The sequence below is a fragment of the Mastacembelus armatus genome, chromosome 19 (assembly GCF_900324485.2).
Source record: "Mastacembelus armatus chromosome 19, fMasArm1.2, whole genome shotgun sequence".
Taxonomy (NCBI): Eukaryota; Metazoa; Chordata; class Actinopteri; order Synbranchiformes; family Mastacembelidae; genus Mastacembelus; species Mastacembelus armatus.
This window is the reverse complement of record NC_046651.1, coordinates 8,226,394-8,248,497: the sequence shown is the minus strand read 5'-3', so window position 1 is coordinate 8,248,497 and position 22,104 is coordinate 8,226,394. Positions and strand designations below refer to the sequence as shown.

At 41.0% G+C, this 22,104-nt stretch overlaps 3 protein-coding genes across 4 annotated transcripts; 2 read left to right on the top strand and 1 right to left on the bottom strand.

Annotated features, from left to right (window-relative positions):
- Positions 1 to 5,050: 5,050 nt before the first annotated feature.
- Positions 5,051 to 12,408, bottom strand: tex2l (testis expressed 2, like). Its single transcript, XM_026316072.1, has 11 exons — positions 11,011 to 12,408; positions 9,751 to 9,951; positions 9,012 to 9,345; positions 8,290 to 8,567; positions 7,870 to 8,019; positions 7,666 to 7,765; positions 7,117 to 7,249; positions 6,337 to 6,474; positions 5,731 to 5,940; positions 5,303 to 5,423; positions 5,051 to 5,209 (listed from the first exon to the last, which is right to left on the bottom strand). The coding sequence occupies exons 1-11, from the start codon at positions 12,406 to 12,408 to the stop codon at positions 5,051 to 5,053; spliced, it is 3,222 nt and encodes a 1,073-aa protein (XP_026171857.1).
- Positions 12,409 to 17,340: 4,932 nt separating this feature from the next.
- neurl2 (neuralized E3 ubiquitin protein ligase 2) lies at positions 17,341 to 18,860 on the top strand. 2 transcript variants are annotated; one of them, XM_026315834.1, is made up of 3 exons: positions 17,344 to 17,448; positions 17,531 to 18,319; positions 18,724 to 18,860. In XM_026315834.1, the coding sequence occupies exons 2-3, from the start codon at positions 17,566 to 17,568 to the stop codon at positions 18,837 to 18,839; spliced, it is 870 nt and encodes a 289-aa protein (XP_026171619.1). In that variant the 5' UTR covers positions 17,344 to 17,448; positions 17,531 to 17,565; the 3' UTR covers positions 18,840 to 18,860. The 2 variants fall into 2 exon arrangements, with proteins under 2 accessions (XP_026171618.1, XP_026171619.1); XM_026315833.1 differs by having other exon boundaries at positions 17,341 to 18,319.
- Positions 18,861 to 19,667: 807 nt separating this feature from the next.
- LOC113135686 (methionine-R-sulfoxide reductase B1-A) lies at positions 19,668 to 22,104 on the top strand. The gene is made up of 4 exons (XM_074933702.1): positions 19,668 to 19,811; positions 20,374 to 20,516; positions 20,840 to 20,957; positions 21,500 to 22,104. Exons 1-4 carry the CDS (start codon positions 19,757 to 19,759, stop codon positions 21,508 to 21,510), a joined length of 327 nt encoding a protein of 108 aa, XP_074789803.1. The 5' UTR covers positions 19,668 to 19,756; the 3' UTR covers positions 21,511 to 22,104.

Sequence of the window (22,104 nt, the reverse complement as noted above, 5' to 3'; positions counted from 1 at the left end):
ATTTGACATTGTCATGAAGTAGTAGAAAAATATTTTTTCCAATTTTTAAGCCACTTGAGGGGAAATGTTAAATTGACGCTGAGGAGGTTAAATATTATTTTCCTCTTTCCTGCAAATGGCATTTTTGTAGAAATCAGCGAATCGCTATAAGTTCTAAACTGTTGTCTGATTAAAGATGATATCACATTATTATACACATTATGTAGTTTTGCTTTATCGTTCACAGCAGTACTTTTTAAACCACCTTTATCAGCTTATTTACTGTATGTGAATACAGTAGTTTCACCAAACATTACGGAACCTGGAGCCTCCAGCAGAGCAGACGAAGAACCCGTCAATGAACAGTTGTAATGTGACGTGGGGCCGGTGCTTTTGATCCACTGCCAGATTTCATGGGTGTGATGAAACAAGCAAACAGAAAGGAGTGTCTTGCCAGAACAGGTTATTATGATTACTTTCAGTTTATGTTTCTTATTAACTGATTATGTTTTTATTGTCCCTTTAACTACAGTATATATTTAAGGACAATCAGTATTTAAGTTCAATTGCAGCCTTGTATGCAAGTCTAACATGATACGGTCAATTAAAGCTCAGGTAGACATACTAGATGTCCATCATTTATCGGTGATTGATGAATAGAACAGAGTGCATGTGAAATAGGCCCAGACAGAGAGAGAGAGACAGCAGCACCATCATGTTTTTAAGAATATCTAAAGTTTAAAAATTCATTTCTGAGCATTTACAGTAAGACATGTTTATGGTTAGTGAGAAGAATGCTGAACTACAAATGATGTTATCTCTGGTTACATTTTGATTTTTGTATTCACATGGATAATAATTAATCATGATCATCTACATTTACGTCACAGTTCATAATGTGACGCTTCTGTTAAAGCAACAACCATAAAATCAGTCCAATGTAAATATGAGCATAAAACTTCAAAAAAGTCAGATATGAAAAAAATAATATGTAAATAAAGCATAAGATTACACATGAAGTTGTAAACAGTGTGTCCTATTTTGTCTAAGAAACAAATATAATGTGTTATATATACACAAGAAATGCACAAGACAAACCTGGGGAATTTAATACAGTCAATATGTCATTACACTATATATCTCTGTGACAATGAAGTGTTCCCAGCTCTCTCTGGGTGAAAGGCAGACAGGTCCCCAGTCCATCACAGGGCCACATAGAGACAAACAACCTCACACACTCACACTCACTCCTATGGGCAATTTAGAGTCACCAATCAACCTGACATACATGTTTTTGGACTGTGGGAGGAAACAGGAGTACCTGGAGAAAACCCACACAAGCACAGGGAGAACATGCAAACTCCACACAGAAAGGCCCCTGATGGGTTTCAAACCAGGAACCTTCTTGCTGTGAGGCAACAGTACTAATCACTAATCCACAGTGCTGCCCTCAGTACAAACACAACTACACAATTTACATTTGTCAGTACAACGTAATTGAGAAAACAATGAAGTGATATTTAATCATAATTTCTAGAAGACTGGGTAGCAAAACCTAACCAACCCATCTGTATGATTATAGGAAGTACTTTACATTATTGAAATGAAGCCAACATAACATATCAAAGTGGCCGAAAGCAAGACAAGCTATCACAGAAATAATATCCAGAAGGGAAATTCATGGCTCCCACAGGATAAATCCTAATGATTTTTGTGACCCTCAGATTTTTGCCCCTCTTATTTCACTAGCAGGTCAATTATGCAGTGAAGTATCTCAATGTTGCCTACACGAGACAGGTTGGTAACTAAATGGCCAATGGCCTCAGAAATCATACTTTTCATACACTTAGATTTGATACTCAGGTGTCTAAACGTCCTCCAGGAATGCACTTCCTGAAAGAAGCACACTGCTCTGTGACAATCATCGTAGAAGGCCCTTCTTCCTCATGAAGCTTTAGCAGGCCAGGCTGACTTCACAGCTTCTGGTGCACTTTTACAGATCCACTACAGAAAGCAACAGGAAAGTCCCCTCCTAGACATGGACATGTGAGTCACCTGCTGCATCGCTGCAGATCCCACCCACCCAAGTCACAGACTGTTCCTTTGCCCTCAGCAAGTTTTGTGTGTGTCGCTTGTGTCTGTTTTTATAGTTGAGTTTTACCAAACATAATTTTGTTGTGCAATATACAATGACATTAAAGTGTTTATAACTTGATGTATAGAACCGGACCATAGCACAGCAATAATATATATAATAATATTTCAAAACTCAGATCAGAAACCGCAGCTGAAATGTGAGACACTGTTCGGGTTTGTGCAATATTGGAAGGTTGACCCACAATAGATAAATCAAAGTGCACACAGTGAACAACTACCTAAGGTCATTTGAAACCTGTGTTATGATTTATCACCTGATCCCTACATAGGCAGTAGCATTAGATGACATTTAATAGAGAGAAAATATTTAATAAGTATGATTCACTTTGAGGTTTGGCATGGGTTCTGAGCCTTTGACTGTTTTCATCAGTGATACTTCCTGAGAACGTCCACATACCTCCATACCACTGAACTGTTTTAATTCCCATCACCTAAAAGTCACAACACTCATATCGAATATGTCTCTGTGTTTTTATGGCCCAAGCATTGTATCAGTTTTGCATTTTTACATTATTGATTTAGTCAGACTAGCTCATGCAGCTGCCTCATCATTTTCAGATTTCTCAATAAAATGTATCAAGGAAAAAAAAATCATGACCCTGTGCGTTATAAAATGACACTATTGTTATCATTCAAAACACAGACGGAAAACAGAGTAATTTCTCTTACTAAGAGCCAGGGCTATTTTTACCTAAGGAATTCTCATTATCACAAAGGATTTACTGTGTCTACATACAAAGACAAGGAAACCTGAAGTGAATAATTAGTCAAAAGTGTGTTCTTGATGGGAAAACTATACTTACATTTTTTTTATAGACACCAGTGCAGAAATGGCTCAGTTTGCATTTGTGTGTGATACTTACTGTAAATGGTGAGCTTCAGGAAGTGGCATGAGTTGAATTTGTCAGCAGTTCAAGAAAATTACCAGTAAGGAAATGCCAGTATGTTTACACTGTACAGCGCCCTTACTGTTAGTTTTAGTGCATGGGCATACAGATGCAGTGTTTAAATTTGATGAAAACCAGAGATTGCTATAGTCTTAAAATGGTAAATATACAAAGAGACATCTAAAGTAAAGAAGACAAAGATGCCCATATGCACATTGGTGTACCCCTGCCTTTCACCCAAAGAGAGCTGGGATAGGCTCCAACAGATCCCTGTGACCCTATATAATAAATAAGCAGGTATAGATTATGGGTGGATGGATATACAGAATGTAGCTCTAAAAAAATTCAACAAAAAAATAGGGATTAATGCATGTAGTGAGCTATTTATTTGTTGATCTAATAAAATGATAGCTCACTTGGAACAGGAAAGACACACAAGGAACTTTCTTTTTCCAGGAAATGAAAGCTCTTTTTGTCATTCACTAACACATACATTTTAACAAAGGAGTTACATATTGCAGCACCCACATGAAAAATTTCCATATCTGAAATGGATTCAAAGACCTTTGTTAAGGTATAGTTGTGTGTCAAATGTCATAGTTAACTATGTGGAGACGTTAATAACTAGTTAGGTTCAGGTTCTTAGTTTAAAGTAACACAACAGACTGGGTCAACAGCTGTCATAATTATAATTACACTACTTATCTCATTCATTGTGTACATGCAATCTGGAAACACTTGGTTGCAGTGTTAAAAACTGTGTTTAACTGCGTTTAATAAGTGAGTGATGGATGGATGGATGGATGGAACGTGAACCTGTGTTCTGTGCTAAATAATTAACAGGTGCTGCCCTCTGGTGTTTGCCTGTAGATTCTCTATGTGTCTGATCAGTACATTTTCATAGTTTTGATAAATGACTTTATAATGTAGAGTATTTCCACTATGGAATATTTACATTCACTGCAGTAATGTATTTGCATGTAGTAATTTTCAACCTAGACCAGGGCCTGTCTAACAGACCATACTGCAGATCACTCAGCAGTATCACCATGAACACACTCCCACAGAGTGACACATACACACACACACACTCCCACAGAGTGACACATACACACACACACACTCCCACACCTTATCACACTTCTTTCTCATGTAATATCCTTTTCTGCATTAAGACCGTTGTCTTTTTGTACAGGCTGTTCCACCATGTTCTGTTGTTCCTGAGCAGTTCATTTGAATCTTTTTTTACCATGTTTTTATTGTATTTTTTTTTTTGATTGATGAATATTGTGAGCATCAGTGATCTGTGTCTAGATGAATCCTGAGTTAAGTGAGTCGTGTTTTCTGAAGCACTGGAGCAGAACCATGAAAGGTTTTTTTTTTCAAGCACAAAGGAGCACATTTTCCCACTGACGTATAATCGCATTATGTCTCCTGTTAAATGATGCTGTGCTAATGATACGATGGTCACTGTCATTTGAGCTCTGTCCCAAACTAGCCCCAAACACGATCACATTTTTTTACTTATAAAAAACTATACACTAGTTCAGACAGGATTCAAACCCTGAACCTTCTGCCCATGAGGCAACAGTGCAAACACTGCACTATCAATTTAGACATGTGCAGGAACTGAAACAATAAGTGTTCAGTGGATTTATGGAAGTTATGAGTTTTTGTTTCTACAACATATGTGACCAGAGAAAGAAGAACTGCATGTTTTACCACTTTATATTTAATAAGATCCATCATCTTATCATGGTATCTCATTTTATTAAAGTGACACTGAGCTGTAAAAATCAGCAAATACATAAACATATATATTTACAGTTTAAGAGCATTTCTGTATCACTTGTAGTGGTTTGTCATTATATAATGTACAGCATTCTGATACTTTACTGTGCTGTGGTACAAAACATCAGGCCTTTAGAAACCCCCTTACTACTACAGGGAGGAGTCTTGGTGAACTAGTCTACTGTAGTGAATCCATTCTGCAGGCCCAGCTCTCCTTTGCTCATCGGTAGTGATAGCTAGAGTCTTTGTGCGCCAGAGGTCTCAGGTGGAATCCTCTCCATGGACTCTGTGGACGAGCTTTGGGATCTCTGGGACTGGGAGGCTTCAGGGTTTTCCACCCCAGAGTGCATCAGGGGTAAGTAGATGTCATCCATGTTTGGCAGTACAAACACCTTCTGGAAATGGGGAAAAAAGATTGTGACATAGGAGAAGTGTGAGGAAACATATGTTGGTACAAATTTATTTCTTAATTTATTATTGTATTTTACCTGAAACTCATCCTGCAGCTTCTTCTCAATCCACTCAGTCACATGGCAGAAGGTAACTTCCCTCTCCCCCAGTTTGGGATGGACATGCAGATCCAGCTTAGGTGGCACACAGAAGCTGTACCTACAGAGGAGACCATAATGTTTCTCTAATCAAATGTGATTGTGATCAGACACATTTCAGCCCCGTGCTGTCTCAGTGCTTAAAACACCATCAACACACAACTAAAATGAGATGGCCCAAAATGGGAACATGGTTCTTTCACTATGCACAATAAAATGTTGTTGACTTGACTTGTACAACTGCTTACTAGAATAAATAGCTGTTCTTTTGGTAGGAGCAGAGGTGTGAAAGCTGAGTCACACCACAGATTGTCACAAACACAAGCTAAGACACACAGTAATTGGCAACAAAACCAAATTTTCTCTACCATATCCTGTCAGTAGGGGGCGGTGGGATGTTGACAACCAGCGTCCCTGACAGTTCTTGAACCTCCACAGTGAGCAGCAGGGGCGTGTTAGACATCTCCTCAAACTTCTTCTTAATGAACTCATTCTCCGTCGCCTTCTGGAAATATTTGGATTTAGCGATTTTGTCCACAAATCTCAAAATCTTCCTTCCAGTCCTGCCACCCGCTGTCCTGTGGGAGCAGATTAGAGAGGAGAGGAAAGGGGGAATGGGCTTTGTGAATAGATTTAGTATTCAGATGTGAAAGTCAAAGTCTGAGGAGAAATGAGAGTCAACATTTGTAATGTAAATTAAACTGATGGCCATCTGGAGTGTGATGTCAGCACAGTTTATTTTCTGCTTTAGAAAAATGAGCCTTCACAAGGCAGAAGGGTAGAAAAAACACTTAATGGTGTTACTTAGTGAATGTTACTCTTTCTTAAGAAGCAGTTTATGTAAATATGATTTGACTATTGCAACGTAGCAACTGACTGTATGTTTTTATTTGTCAACTTTATTGAAAGTAACCTACTTTAAACATTTTGAGGCAGTATTTTTTGTTATATTTGTACTTTCTATCAGAGTTTACCCTTCAGTAGCTGGCACGGATCCCTTCTCCCCCACAGGCCCCTGAGGCTCAGAGAGAAGCAGCTCTTCCTCATCAGATGACCCAGCACTGGAGGACTCCTCATCGCTGTTCGCCAGCACACTGAGAATGGGCTTGCAGCTGGGAGGATACACAGGCCGTCAAGTTAGGGATGGACAGACTGAATAATGGTATGGGCAGGTGTATCAGTACTGCTGTTTCTATCTGGGTATGGATGCACTTAATTCTCATTCTTTCTTTGGACAGATTCATGAGTAAGAACAACCCTGGCAACAACCCTTAATCAGCCCCAACTGACTCTGCTCAGTTGCATTATGGAGATTGTAGGCAAAATCCCAGAAGTTTATGGAATTGCAATACTAAATCACTTAAATGCCCCTTTAATATCTGTAGGTTTGTTAGGCTATTGTGCTGCAGGCCGTATACTGGTTGGGACAATATTGGAGTTACATAATATTTGCATCAAACTGGTCAAATATCTTGGTCTGTAAGACCTTTGGTTATTTCTCTGCTTCTCAGTTACATTTCAAGAAAATGTGCAAGTATATATCATCGATGTAAAGTTGTATATATTGTCAGAGAAAACCTCCATATCTCTGTTCCAATATCTTTACAGTAAATGACACGGTTTGTATATACAAAAACAGATTGTAAAGAATCAGGAAACACCCCTTAAGGGTTAAGTAAAAAATGTTGCAAGTACCTGTAAAAACTAATTGGTAAATGTAGGACAGGCATGTTTTTTGTCTGTGTAGTACTAACCGTGGGCTGCCAGGTTCAGTTGTACGGTCTGTGTCCTGGCCGGCCTCCTTGCCCAGCTTGGACAGATTGAACCTGGTCTGCAGGGTCATTTGCAGAGCACCAGTGTAGACCAGCTGCAGCTCCACCCACAGGCCTACAGGGGGCAGCACATTGAATGCAACACCAGACCACCAGTTTTTATTTGATGGGTGCTTGTGTAACAGCGAAGTGGGCGGAGAGACTGGCTCACTTAATTCTACTTGTCATTAGTTGTGTTGGCTGCCAGATTGTCTGATTTTAAAGCACACATACAGCAATATGCTTTAAATGTTGAAGGCCATGGAGTAATGGCTCAGCTGCCCCATGAGATTACACCAGGATAACAACGTCTGAGCTGACGCTCTGCAGTGCTCAGTTGTAATCACATGAGCAATAGGTCATCTTCTGTCTCAGCTCTTGCTGTTCCTGTGTGTGCACATCTGTGTGTGTGTGTGTGTGTGTGTGTGTGTGTGTGTGTGTGTATCTTTGCATGTTGGTTTTTGCAGTGTTTGATTCCTAGTCTGTACTCACCTCTGTGGTTAAATTCTGGTCTGGAGGTAGCGGTGATGTATGGCATGGAGCGGCCCATATCCAACTCAGTCAAAGTCAGCTCATTCATAAAATAAGGCAGCTGTAAAGGACATAGCATATCACAGTTCAAAGTATCTTATGTAGCATGTTTATAGCTAACCTTTTTCAAATTGGCACAGTAACATTCAATAAAACTGCTCGCACTCTGATTTTGCTGAGTTTCTTCTGAATCTTGTGGGAAACAGCATCAGCCCAGTGGTTATCTCGCAGGAAGTCCCAGAAGATTCGACCAATCAGAGCGTTAACCCACGTGGGCTGGCTCTTCCCAGGGTCCTCTGTTAGATCACAGGTACACTGCAGGACAGAAGAGTCAAGGCTGAGCATGAACAAGACAACAAGTCTAAAAACAGAAGACAGGGAGTCAAATATTTCCTGTACTGTTAGTCTAAAACTCCAGCAGCTTGTTTTCTTTATAACAGGTTATATATAACTAATAGCATATTATATTTACTGGTCAGAGCCAACATACTATGTCCTTTTCACACTCTACATGCTATACACAAAGTAAATCTCTAGGATGCAGCTTCACTTGCTTTGCTTCACTCAGTTTCATCTGTGACTTACAGGTCCTTTGATGGTGGGACTTGTCTCTGTGCTGCTGGCTCCAGGGCTGGAGATGGGGGTCAGCTCCTCTACAGCCAGGAGTCGAGACATGTAGCTGGGGTAGTCTAGCAATGAAAGGCCCCTGGTGCCAATGGAGGTCTGACTGAGATGAGTTGCATGGATGCAGGAAAATGGAGGAGTGGAGGGGACGTCATCGTCACTGCTGCCCACTCTGCTGGAGCCTCTACTGCTCGGGACATTAACTGAGGCAGAAGTGCTCTGAGCCAGTGCTGGGTCACCTGGGAGAATACAGGAAACATTTACCTGGATGGTTGAGAAAATGTCTATGGCAAACAAGTTTTTGTTATCTCTTTTTTCTCAGTGCTTTGGAAGTGAATTCATTTTGGTTACATTCCTCCTGGACAACAGCTCTGCATTAAACAGCCATGCACATTAATGACAGTGGGCTCATATACCTCTGCATAAAAAGTAGTTGAGCATATTTGCCAAACGTGCCCCTAACTAACCATGAAATAGTGTGTGGCAGTGGATGTGACAGATGGCAGATCAGCTGATGACAGTGGTCCAAATGAGTAATATATGTATGTTTTTCAGTGCCATGGTAATACAGGAACAACACTGGTGCTGTTGAAGCATATAATTCACACACTGTAATGCATGCACAATGTAATACTGTGTAGGCTCCTTATGTAGAAGTCTTCTTTAACGTATTGTTAACATACCTGCTTTGCACACATATCTGCCAGACCTCTGTCTGTCCCTCTCCTTTTCACTCTCTGTATACATGGAAGCGAAGCGGAAATGGCGAAACCACTCCTCTTTCTCTCGTCCCGTGCGGCCAAACAGGTAAACAGTGGTGGCAAAGTCGTGGGCTTGTGTGGAGGAACTTTGTTTTGGATTTGCAGGTGCTTCAGCTCCTTTCACTCCTCCCCCACTCTCCTCCAACCTTCCTCCCTCATCATTCCGGGTGTTTGCTGCCCCAGCCAATTGGATGCAGATGGGATATTTGGGGTTCCACAGCCTTTTCCGTGCCAACACAGATGGCAGGAGGAATATCTTTGGGGAACAGCATCACAGTTTTGTTGTGTCAAAGCAAAGAACAAGTGATAAATGAGCAATGAGTACCCTATTTCCTTCAAATGAACCTTCATGGCTTTTCTCTAACTTTGTTTATTTTCTCTCTTTACTTTCAGTTTTCATCTAGTGCTGTGACTGGGCCAAATTTGGTAGCCGAGTTATAATGCCACATGATAAATTAAGCTGGACAACATGATAAACATGTTATTTTACAATACGAACGCTACACTGTAGAATCTGTTTACTTAGTACTGACCTTGTGTTGCTCTGATTTTATCTTGGACTACAGAGATTTGGACTACAAGATCACCAGAAATATATATAAAAGCCTAAAAATCTACAAAAAAAAAAAATTTCCCATGGTTTCTTAGGCTGTCATCATACTTTGCTCTTTGCAAGCTGAAAGGTGCGTGACTTGATGAAGGTGGCCTCGTGAATCCTCTCGTTGTACGTAGCCCTGCGGCTTATGTTGGAACGTGGGGAGTCCAGACGGAGACTGGAGCCCTCTAGGGTGGCAAAGACTGAGTGAGTAAGAGTTGGATGGAAGGTTTCTGGGTCGTAATCATGTATCTCATTCATCCAGCCCTGGAACAACAGAAAGTAGGTGTTTAAATCAATTTAGAGAAACACTATGCACAGTTTCAAGTGAGCAATAAACATTTGATCTGATTCTTCCAGTACAGAAAATCATGTCATGTTTGAAATCAGCCTAAAAGTAAAGTATAGAGCAAAATCAGTAGGATCCCCCCTTAAAGGTTTAAGATTCCTTCTCAATGTGCCAGATAACTAATAAACAATGTACATACTGAAATTTAATTTATAATAAACCAAAAAAATTAAAGAATGGACTAGTAGCTGTGCCAGCCTTTGCCCTCTTCTCATACATTTGCCCAATTAAAGAGCAAACACCTCATAGAAGTTAATTGAGATTTTCACAGTTTAACAACCCTCAGACAGAAACCAAACTAATGTCGAACAAGGGAATTAGCTAAATGCTTATATGGCAAAGTCCCCCCCCCACTCTCCCTTTCAAATTACAGTTTCCTGCTGCCTGCATCCCCCTAATTGCCTGTAGGACTGACAGTGACTGGGTGGTAGCTTTCCTCTCCAGTTGCCCCGTGTCAAGCTCAGCCAGGAGGTGAACAGTAATTACCGCTTTGGATTCACTAGTTTTTACTACTGAAAGGTTTTAATTGCTTTCTTGGAACTTTATGTAGTGAAGGGCCACTTACAGAAGCTTTTAACTGTGAAGTCTGCAGAGTTAGTGAAGTGAATCTCAGACCTGAAACCGTTCCGGTTTAGAACAAATTAGCATGGGTGAAAACTAATTACACTTACTTGTGTTACTGTAATTGGAATAGTTTGTGGTTTTTAAAGTGCATTCAGCACTGATACAAGTACAAAAAATGAAAATGCAATGGAAAGAGATTTGAGCAAATTTATCATGGAGCATCATGTGGAAAACACCACATGACAATACATCAAACAAATATAAAGTTAATATATTTGTTCATTTTAAGTTCATTTTCTTGTGTTCTCTGTAAGAGAAACTGTGTGGGTGTGTATTGGAGTGAGAGCTTGCTTAAGAAAAACACACATTGAAAACAACAGTGTGACATATTTCTTCTTAAGTCCTCTCTTCACCTGGAGGGTGTCAGGCTTAGTGCTGACAGTACCACCTGTCAGAATCTCCTCTCCCAAAAGGGTCTGCCTGGGTCTGTGGGTGGGAGCTGTGCAGTGAGACCTGGACGAACCCATTCTAATAAGCAGCAGTCCGAGCAAGAAGCCCAGTGCCAACCCCAGAGCCAGGCCAGAGCAGTATGGAGTGAGAGGAAGGATGAAGTAGCTGTAGGACAGCACTGCCACACAGAATAAATTCATTCGTGGCAACGGATGAGGGGGCAGAGGAGGAGGTGAGGTCTGAACCAAGGGTGCTGCAGGGACCTGAGAACCAGTAGACGGTCTTCTTGCCTGCCCGTGAGACTCGATGGTTAATATTTGAATCACATCACCATCTGTACATATTTCCAGCTCTTCATCCCTGCGATGGCGTCTGACGTGATGCACAGGGCAAGGGCTATGGTGAATTCTCCCAAGATGCTTTACAGTAGGCCAGTCAAACACAGGGAAAAAATCAGCATCTGTTTTCCTAGGGTTCCTTACAGGAGACTCAGAAAGAACAGTGTCTGTGCTACCTTCCCGACCCAAACCTCTGGAGCTGCCCTGGTGACCACCTTGGGACTTACACTGGTGTTTTGGGCTGCCTGTGCCCTCCTCTCTCATGATCTTGCTGAACATACTGCTCAGAGGTTCATGCATGGCCTCTGAGAGCTTTCTCTTGGTGTCCTCCAGCTCCATTTTGAAAAAGCCCCCTTTAAGACCCTCTGCACTAGGGGAGAGTGAGCTAGGTGAAGGGGGCGCTGTGCGAGAATCCCCATTGCTGCGGGTTTTCGGTTGAGTCAGCTGCTTCCACAAGTGGAGGTTGAGGCGGGAGTCCGATTTTGATTGCGACACTTCGGGCTCTGAGCGAGCGATTTCTGTGGAGATTGACTTTACAAGGCTGAGGAGGGGCTTGGGTCTAAGAGTGGAGCTTTCTTTCAGTTCCAGCTCTGTGGAGAGCGACTTCACCAGACTTGCAAGTGGTCGATGGGTAGGTGAGGAAGTGCCTGGGGAGAGGAAACTGTGGCCAGTGGCAGAGCACTTCCCCAAAGAGTCAGGGGAAGAGGGAGAAAGAGGGACATGGAAAGCTTGGGACTGCAACCCTCTGTCATCCTCAATGGAAAGCTGCCTCTCCTTGGTGAGAGATATAGAGGGGTAGTCTTCACTGTGGCCAAGGGACAAGAGGAGCTCACTGTCATCCAGACTGTCCCACTCGCCCTCTGTCCCAGTCAGCTGGATCATAATCCCTCGAGGGAGATGCCTCTTGGTCCCACCAACTGGGGAGATACCTAGAGCTGGGTAGTGGTGCTCCTGTTGAGGTCTGCCACCTCCATCTCCCTTATCTTCTTTATTTCTTTCCCCGTTTTTTCCACTCTGTGCCATGGTCTGACTTTACATCGCAAAGTCAAGGTACCTACAAATAAATACAGAACAGGGTCAGCTGCATTGTTAAGGCTCGGGGGCAGAACAAACAAGAGCAGTGAGGGGAATGAGCTGTAGAAAGAGAGAGGAAGAGTGTATTTTCTGTGCTTGGGCCTCATTTTAACCCAAAATGCTTACCCATGCCAACTACGCATTAACGCAGGAATGTCACATAGTTTAGCTCTGAAGAGTTGTGGAAATCTACATTAATCTAAAGACTAGTGAGCCTGAATCAGAGCCAAGTAATCGGCTCACCCATTACTGTTGCTCCACATACTCAAAGTGTTTGTAGAGGCATGCAAAAATAGACAAGACAGTCTTTCTCCCCAAAATGTTGCACAAACTAGGGCAGCTCAGGCTTGGATCTAATGCCTTTTGGGGTTGGATTGGATGTGTATGTAGAATTCATTCCACTTACATGGAGGGACTTTCTGTGCACACGAACATTAAATCAAAAAGCATAATTTAAAAGATGCATTTCCATTTAAAACAAGAAAAGTATATTTTTGGTTTGGTTGAAACAGCAATCTCCACACAAACACCTAATCGTTTCCATAAAAAAAGCATGAAACATTTTGACTAAATGAAGTAATATTCAGCAAGTCATTTCCCCAAGGAAAGAGCTACACTTTCTTCCAGTCTCATCCCCTAAGGAGTCGGCTGTCAGCCTTAAAAACCCAAAGTCAAAACCCCCCGTCTGATGTCTTCTCGAGCAGCTTAAAGAGTTACTTATATAACCCTGAGATGAATAGTGAGGGGAGTTCAAAGATGCATTCCCCAGTGTGGCTTTTTGTGTCTGCAGCATTGTGTTTCCATGTAAAACATTTTATAGCCACCTCCTACTCACCTGTCGAAATGAAATGAGCTAAATCCAGCACAGAATAGAGTAAGTGTATTTTATTACCTGTCATTTTGTTAAAGCAAAGAGTAGTCCTGCAACACTGGGCACAAGCTGGGAAACAGCACAAAGGTCCAGTTGTGGACCTTTAATTTGCTGTCTCACTGGGTCAAGTGCCCTGCTCTTTAAGCAAGTTAAACCCTACCTCTGACTGGTCAGGTTTACGTAACTGTATAACGGAGCTGTGTGGCACAGTTTCAACCAATTCAACAGCAGCTGGTGGATTCTGACTAATCTGCTCTCACCCAAAGTGGACGGTGGAGAGATAAACCTCACAAACACATATCCAGCCAGGCAACATTAGATCTTCCTCATAACTTCTCATAAGGAGGGAACAGGGACTTAAAACTGCAAGGTGCAGGACCTGCATACATGCACATTAGAAAGCTAATCTACAGTTAGGCTAACATTGTTTTGACTAAGCTGATCTCAGATCTCCAACAAGACAGGTTACTGTTGCTACTACTGAATTGGTGACGTAGATGCTACAGTATTTTTGCACGAATCCAAATGTCATTTATAAAGTCACTGGAGCAAAAGGGCAGCAGTTTTGCAGAATTGAAATGCAACTGGGTATGAAATAATAGTGAAAGGAGTAAGGATGCATCTTTTGGCTGTGAGGGGTGTAACGTGTTTCGAAGAGGACTTTAAACTAAAACTTGTGGGGTATCAAATAAGACAAAGACATAAGAAAAATATGAGTCTCTAGCCATCCTAGATTTTAGTTTAGCATGTTAGTATGATAACACTGGCTAACTAGCATTAAACCCAAATTACAGCTCCGGCTGATGGAAATGTCATTAACTTTAATTGGTAATTGGTCAGAAATCAAAAGCATTGTATAAGTTGCATCCACTCATACATGTAGTAGTTGTTGTGACATTTCACTGAAAACCACACATCAAATTTCATAGTGGTGAAAACCTGGGGTATCACCAAAATAATTCATGCCCGATGATCAATCTGAACATTTTGCATAAATCTATTTAAAATTACTATTGAGCGATTTATGTCTGAACCAAAGTGGTGGACATGACGCACTATAGTAAGCATTTAGGCCCACTTCACTTACATCAGTCACTGATTGATTTGCATAAATCATTAGGGTATTTTTTTAAATAAATACATTTTTTAAATAGTAAATACTCTTCAACATTTCCTCACAATAATCCATATTTTTAACTGCATTTAACTGCCAGAGAAATCAGAGTCGAAGTACATGGTTTTAACAAGGAGAAGCAGTTTGCAACTTGCTGTGTCAACCATACACTGGTCTCTAACCAGCAGCATGTGATGCTTAATGATAAACTCCTGTATGACAAACATAAGAGGATAGTTTACTGTCCCATAAGGCTGTGTGTGTGATCGGAGTGACCATGTGATGACTGAAATAGTAAACAAACCATACATCTGCAGCATCTTTGATCGATCCTTTACATTTTCTGGCAGTGAAAGCATCAGTCTACTGTAAAAGCATGTCTTTGAGTCAGTGTGTGTGTGTGTGTGTGTGTGTGTGGGTTTGTGTGCCAACCTATGATCAGACACGAACTGTAACAATCTCAGATTAACATTAATGCAGGGTTTTAGTGTTAAATCTGACAAATCACACAGTCAGATTAAGGGCTAAACTAACATTCGGTGGGGTGTGTTTCCAAGTTTGCTCATCTCCGTGACCTGGTGTTCATCATCGTTATTAAAATCACAATCCTTCAAAGTTCCTTTGCTTTCAGCCGTCCTATTCAAATATTTAAGGTCATGGGTGTGACAGTAAAAGGCAATATATCAAACTGCACAGAAGGTTCATATTAAAGTTGTTATTGAGGTAGTTATTGAGCTAAATGCAAGCACTGTACCTAATGTGAAAGGAGATACTGCATATTTTAAGCCTGTTGGTCCCCTATCTCTTCACTGTAATTATGCATCATGCATTTAGTGAATTTAAGAGTGGATTTTAATTCAACCTAATGTAAATAAGTGCACATGCTGCTAATTGAAAATTGCTTTAATGCTTATTTAGTGATTTCCATAATGACTCATATCTGGAAGTAGCTTAATGTATCTGTTTTCATGTTAAACGTGATCTTAGATCAGTTGCCACACAGTCTGGAGAAACTCTGTACCACTAATGCTGCCAGTTCAATCCACTGACAGCCGACTGACAGAAAGTTCATCAACAAGTACTTTGATATTAACATAATTGTTTCAGATGCAAATTCAAAATACCACCTTGGGCTCCTGGGAAACTGTAATGAATATTTTCACTACTAAACATTCATCACTAAATTAAAAAATGCTAGATGACGACCTGTTACACCCAAATGGTTGAACAGTGAAGAGAAATATTTTGGATTAAACACGTGCTGATGCTCCAGTCCACAAACAGTGCACACAAAAGGATGCGGTCTCTGACTTGGTGCAGTGGCTCTACACTGTACAGTGTAGTAAAATTCAGGTCAACACCTCCACTCCACTCTTGTTTCTGAATGACTTACATTCACAAGACAAGTCCAGGATTCAAGTGTGTTAAAGGGAGAACACTATCAGTGGCCATTAGTACATCTTTGCACCAAGGATAAAATCACAAATTTATTTTGCAAAAAATGAATAAATAAATAAAAGAAAAAAACATGCAAACATACACAACCAGTGTTTACTTACCCTAGAATAATTCTGTGCATTGAAATGTGGCTAAACCTGTGGTCAGTGTTGTCCTCTCTTAGATCCCTCTCCATTTGTGCGTGCTAAGACCGCAGCATGAGGGGTTTCAAGCCCTCCCTCTCTCTCTCTCTCTCTCTCTGTCCCTCTCTCTCTCTCAATCTCACATGCAGACATACACACCTCCCCGTCACCGTGTTGTTGCATCCAGATGTGTCATGCACTGCCGAGAATCACAGCTCACCCAGCTGATTAGTGAGCTGAAAAGCATGGCTGCATGATAATCCAGATTAGGAGTCCTGCAGCTTCAACAGGCACAAAATCACCCACACAAATAGGCAGGCAGAGTGTAAATGCTGTCTAATTGCATAATGCAGGGTGACAACTAAAGTTCAGACTGGAGGAGAGAGTTAAATAGTATTTTCTTTAGTTTTCTGCAAAACTGAGGTTCTCATAATCGAACATACCATCATCACATGTGTGCACTCAACTATCGGGCAGCAGATGAAAACAGTAAAAATATGGCAATAATGAGGCTATAACAATGAATTCTCCCAACCCCCCCTCTCTTTCCATGGCTCTATCTTGGCCTACATTAAACACAGTGAAAGCCCAAGAAATGACAATATTAGGAACAGGGCAAAGTGGTGTTCACGCTCCAGAAAAATGAGTTATTTCTTGTTTTTTCAGTTACCTGGTCTCACTTCAAAGCCCCAGTCTTACTCAGTGATTTACCACTAATAATGAGGGCTTCAACAGGTAGGAAGTAGCTCTTAATTTTTAATACAGAATTAATATGACATAATAAACATACAGGTACATTATACCTTTTGATCAGAAAGAAGTCAAATACTTTAAATTGACAGTAAATGACACAGTACGCAGGAGCCTTTGCTTTCAGTCATATATAATCAATATAAAACATCTCTGCCATAGTTTTTCTTTTAAAACATGATTCGACTTTATATTGATATGCTACAGTTTCATTATTTTAATACTGCATATCTGCACAGACCTCTCTATCCTGGTGCAGCATATTACTTTAATGGATGCTTTACATAAGAATGAAATCCAGACTGTATTTGCATGGACTATATTTGGAGAGCAGCTACGAAAGGCCTTTTGCTTAACATATCTCCCTGGCAATAGTATAATGATAATCATGCTGCTATTACTTTAGAGTACTTTGTGAGGTGGGGGCCCAGGAGGCCTCAGACCTGGGCACACTGGGCATGTGCGTGTTGGCCACCCCCCTCAAAACACACACGGACACACATACCTCACCATCTGTTGACATATGCAGCTGTTCAAAAATAGCCCTGTACCAGAAGCTTCCCTGAGTGGTCAACAGATAGGCAGAGCAGGGCTCTGTCGCATGTCTCTGCAAGGACCACATGTAGGCCACCAGTATAAAAACCACTGCAAGTCAGTTTGATTGGAAACTTTCAGTAAGTTTGTCTCTATTAGTTGTTTGTTAGCCATCTGGCTGGGATTTGTTTAATTTATAGACATTTCTGATTGCTGCACTAGACTGACTGTTTGAGTTGGTGGAAACGTACCTGAAAATGGAGCCCTTCCCTGACCAATTCATGGAATTCCACCCCATCCATGGCACCAATGTCAGACTGGACCACTCAGGAACCCAGGCCACGCGGGTGCAGAGCTTTGCCAATGGAGTGTGTTTTAGCAAACATCCTCTGAAGCCTGGAGAGATTTTCCTTATTGAAATAGAGGATAAGGAGCTGGGCTGGTGTGGCCACCTCCGGGTTGGCCTGACTGCCAGGGACCCCAGAACCTTAGACGTGGTACCTGAATACTCCATCCCAGATCTGACAGACTTAGGAGACAGCTGGGTTTTTGCCATCACACGCAACCATAACAAGATGCCAGATGATCCTGAGGTCCAGGAGGGAGGACTGGCTGGGGGTCGAAGGCTTGGTCGTGGGGAGGATGAAGATGGCGGCGAGGGAGGGGCCGACAACTTGAAACCAAAGACGTTTTTTACTGACTCTCACTTGTTCATTGAGAATTTTCGGATCCCCAGAGACAAGCTGGTTGGTAGGAGCCGGCCTGGACGCTACAGCCACATATTGGATGACTTGTACAAGACCAATGCCCTTCCGCCCACAGCCAGACGTAGCAGGATAGGTGTTCTGTATGTACCTGGAGGGAGAAACTTGGGTGATATGCATATCATCATTAATGGGGAGGACATGGGAGCTTCTGCAAAAGGGATCCCCACCACCCAGCCTCTGTATGCAGTGGTGGATGTCTTTGCTGCTACTAAGTGTGTCCGAATAGTCCAGGTGGAGTATGGATGTGAGTGTCACACTGATACCTTTAATCATTGATGGATTATGAAATCAGTGGGCCCCGAGGTGCAGACATGTTACTGCCTATTATTGAGATTTGGTCATGCTTCACATCTTAATATGTTGGTAAATTTTGTATTCACTTTATGTTTCTTCCTAGTTATGTTTCATGTTTTCAAGGTTTTTGTGTCTCTTTGTATTTGTTGTTTACATTTCTTTGTAGTCATTTTGTGTTTTCTTGTGGGTCTTTACAAAAATGATTATGACCTGTTGTTTCATACCTGCCTGTCACGCCCGTTGAATAAGCCATCCATGCTTTTGGTGCATCTTTTTTCATCATCACTTCATGACTTGTCCACCCTCCTCATTCTGTTAATCCACTATTTTGTCCTCTCATTTCTGTTGCTCCAGTCTCATCCCTGCAGACACTGTGTAGAAAGGCCATCCAGAAGCACATTGTCCACAGGATGGCCATTGACTGGCTGCAGCTGCCAGAGGCTCTCAAGCACTACTGCAAGTATGAATGAAGGACACAGACCTGCAATGGACAGAAATAGCGTTTGTCAATTTTCCCAGTTTCTACCAAGAAAAAACTATTATTTTGATTATGAAATTGTGTTTCATTAAAAAAAAAAAAAACAAAGCTGGAAGTGTGGTGATGTTTATTCTCTTAATGACTATGCATGTAACTTTCTGCCTGTTAGAAAAAACTCTTTACTTTCAAGAACTTTTAAAGGAATACACATGGTTCAGTGTATCTATGTGTCACATGATCAGGATGAAGAGTTTAGACTTTAATGTCATCAACTCAAGTGTCTTCAGATGTTACAAAATCTGTGCCATAAAAGTAAATAGTTAAAGTTCTGATATGAGACATCACACCAGATCACAACTTGCTGCAGCACTGAGAATGATTTGCAGGGGTCACACTGATTTATATCCTCAGAGGTTGAAAATGAGAATGAAAAATGAAATGCTTAGCCTCAAAAGAATCAAAATTCAATTTGTGATTTTTATAAAGTGGTGTCAATTATATTGAGTCACACATCAGAAGGATGTTAAAAAAAACAACAGAGCCTACAATAGAACTGACACACATCACATATCTTATTTCTTTTAGATCCTCCAAATGACACAGACATGGTGGTCCAGTACCTTTTGATGACAGTTTATGTTCTGATGCTTTGATTTTAGTGCATCTCTCTTAACAGGTATGAATTTTACTGATCAGAACGACTGGAACAGAGTGGCCTGATCCCCAGAGATAGGCTGACCCTGACATCTAGTGTTGATGCAGAGTAACTGCAGTGGGCGGAGTTCCTGTTAAATCTACTGGGATCAGCTCAGACAGGAAAACAGCCTGTTCTGTCCGGTATCTGCTGCCCGAAGAAACACAAATCATTATTCTGCCTTCATTGTATTTGTAGGGACAAAACCAGACGACATGTCTTTTTGTCAGTTTTTTGGTGGTGAGATCTACAAGGATCATTTCAAACCAGGTGAGCAGGCAGTGACTGTTACACAATAAACAGTGATGTGATGTAACTTGCCTTTATTCTGGATTATGGAGGATAAAATTACAATACCACTTTTATTTTAAGATTTATCTTAGTATACAGTTTCTTTAAGCACGGCTTTTAACTTTATCATGGTGAATGATAATTATAATACATGCTGTGTATTATCACTGAAAGGAATAGGGGAAGTGCTTGTGGTTTAGGAATATCCATAGGTATGTGGAACTGATAAAGACCACTTTATTTAGGATTTTTCAAATTAAAGTGAACCCTCCAACAGAAATAGATAATAAAAAAATAAAGTGTTGGGTGTTTCACTTTATTATTGATGTTTTTTTTTTTTTGGTTTGTTTGTTTTTTGGCTTCTAAGACCTTAAAATAAAAAAATAAAAAATAAAGCAGCTTGGGGACACTTTAACACATGATTTTTCTGTCTCATTCCTATTCCTTAAATAAGTCCTGCCCTCCTGTAATTATTTTAAGTAAGAGTCTTTTGTAAGGTAGAAACAGTGCAGCAGTTTTTAAATGTGACTGTCCACTGCAGGTATGTATGTCTGCTCCAAGTGTAACCATCCCCTGTTCTCCAGTCGGTCCAAGTTCGCCCACTCGTCTCCCTGGCCTGCGTTCACTGACACCATCAGAGACGATAGTGTCACCAAACTAATGGAGACTCTCACCGCCTACAAGGTCAGAGCCATAACTAACAAAATACATTGGGTCTATTATGACACACTGGACAGTTGTTATGACGCTTCATGTATATGGTAAACAGAAGGATCGGTGATGTTGTGTTAACCATCCATCCATCATCTATACCCACTTATTCCTTAACCAGGGTCACATGGATCTGCTGGAGCCTATCCCAGCTCTCTCTGGGTGAAAGGCAGGGGTACACCCTGGACATCCTGCACCAGTGTTTTGTTACCCAACCTGGGATATGTTGTGTCAGGTCATGGCCCATACAGGCTGTGAGAGGAGGTTTAATGTGCGATGGTGTTGTGTTTACACAGGTCCTGTGTGGCAAATGTGGCAACGGGCTGGGCCATGAGTTCCTAAACGACGGCCCAGAGGAGGGAGTCTCACGTTTTTGAATATTCAGCCACTCGCTCAAGTTCATCCCCACCAAAGGTATGAGGACCACAGAAAAGAGAGAGGAATTATGGATAACCTCCCGTTTAATTTTAAAATCCAGACGCACGGGTGAAAGAGTTAGTTCACCCAAGTCATAAAACCTGTCTCTCCAGAAAAAAATATCCTGGGTTACTCAGGACAATCCACAAACCTCACTGTCAGCAATTTTGACTGGGAATTGTTTTCAGCCAAATGTAGAAAATAATAAGAACTGTGCACAACAATGCTCTCAAGTAAGTAGGCCATTATTTCTTGAAAGAGGTTTTGGTTTTGAGGGTGTTTATTTTTACAATCCTTTGTGCTCCAAGCAGAGATGAAACTCTATTCATCTCCATTGTTTCAGGGTTGCAGAAGCAAAGTGACAGGGCTGTAAATATATTTCAAATATACACAAAAACAATCTCTCCATCTTTACCCATCAGCCAAATTTTCAGTTTGCACTTTCTCACAGTTTGACAACATGAGGGTTTTGTGTTATTGTGAGCAATGCTATGACTGAGTGGCAGTAAGTGTGTTTCTTTATTTTGTCCCTTTCCCAGGGAAGAACTAAGGGTAAAGAGCGACATTTGAGTTTTCACTCCAGCTGCTGTATCTGCTGCTCGGTCTATGGTGTTTTGACAGAGTGGGTCAGCGTGTGACGTGGACTGGAGAAAGTCCTGAGAAAATGACATCCTGTCCACTGAAGAAATTCTGACCAGTCTGTGACACGGGACCACACCTCTGCAAATAGTCCTTTACTTATATTACTTGAATACCTCATATTTAAATACGTTTTATGTCTTCCATTAAAAATGATCAGTAGATGCAACAACAATTAAAAAGTTTCCATTTAGCAGGCACTCAGGCCGTTCTCCTATTTGCCTCCCAAAGGCAAATCTAACTATCCGTGCATATTTTAAGTCAGTCTCCTCTTTTGTTATCTGTTTTCTATGCTTATTTTAAGATTGCACAATAGTAAACTTTTATCCTAGGTTATACTTTTACTCTGCTACAATTCAGGGAGAAACATTGTAAACGTGACTATATTTTAACAATTATCTTCCAGCTATAGTTAATTCTTATTTACATATAACAAGCATTCACTGGCCACATTATGTAAAACTATACAACCTAATGCAATACAATACAACAGCAGTGCTGTAAC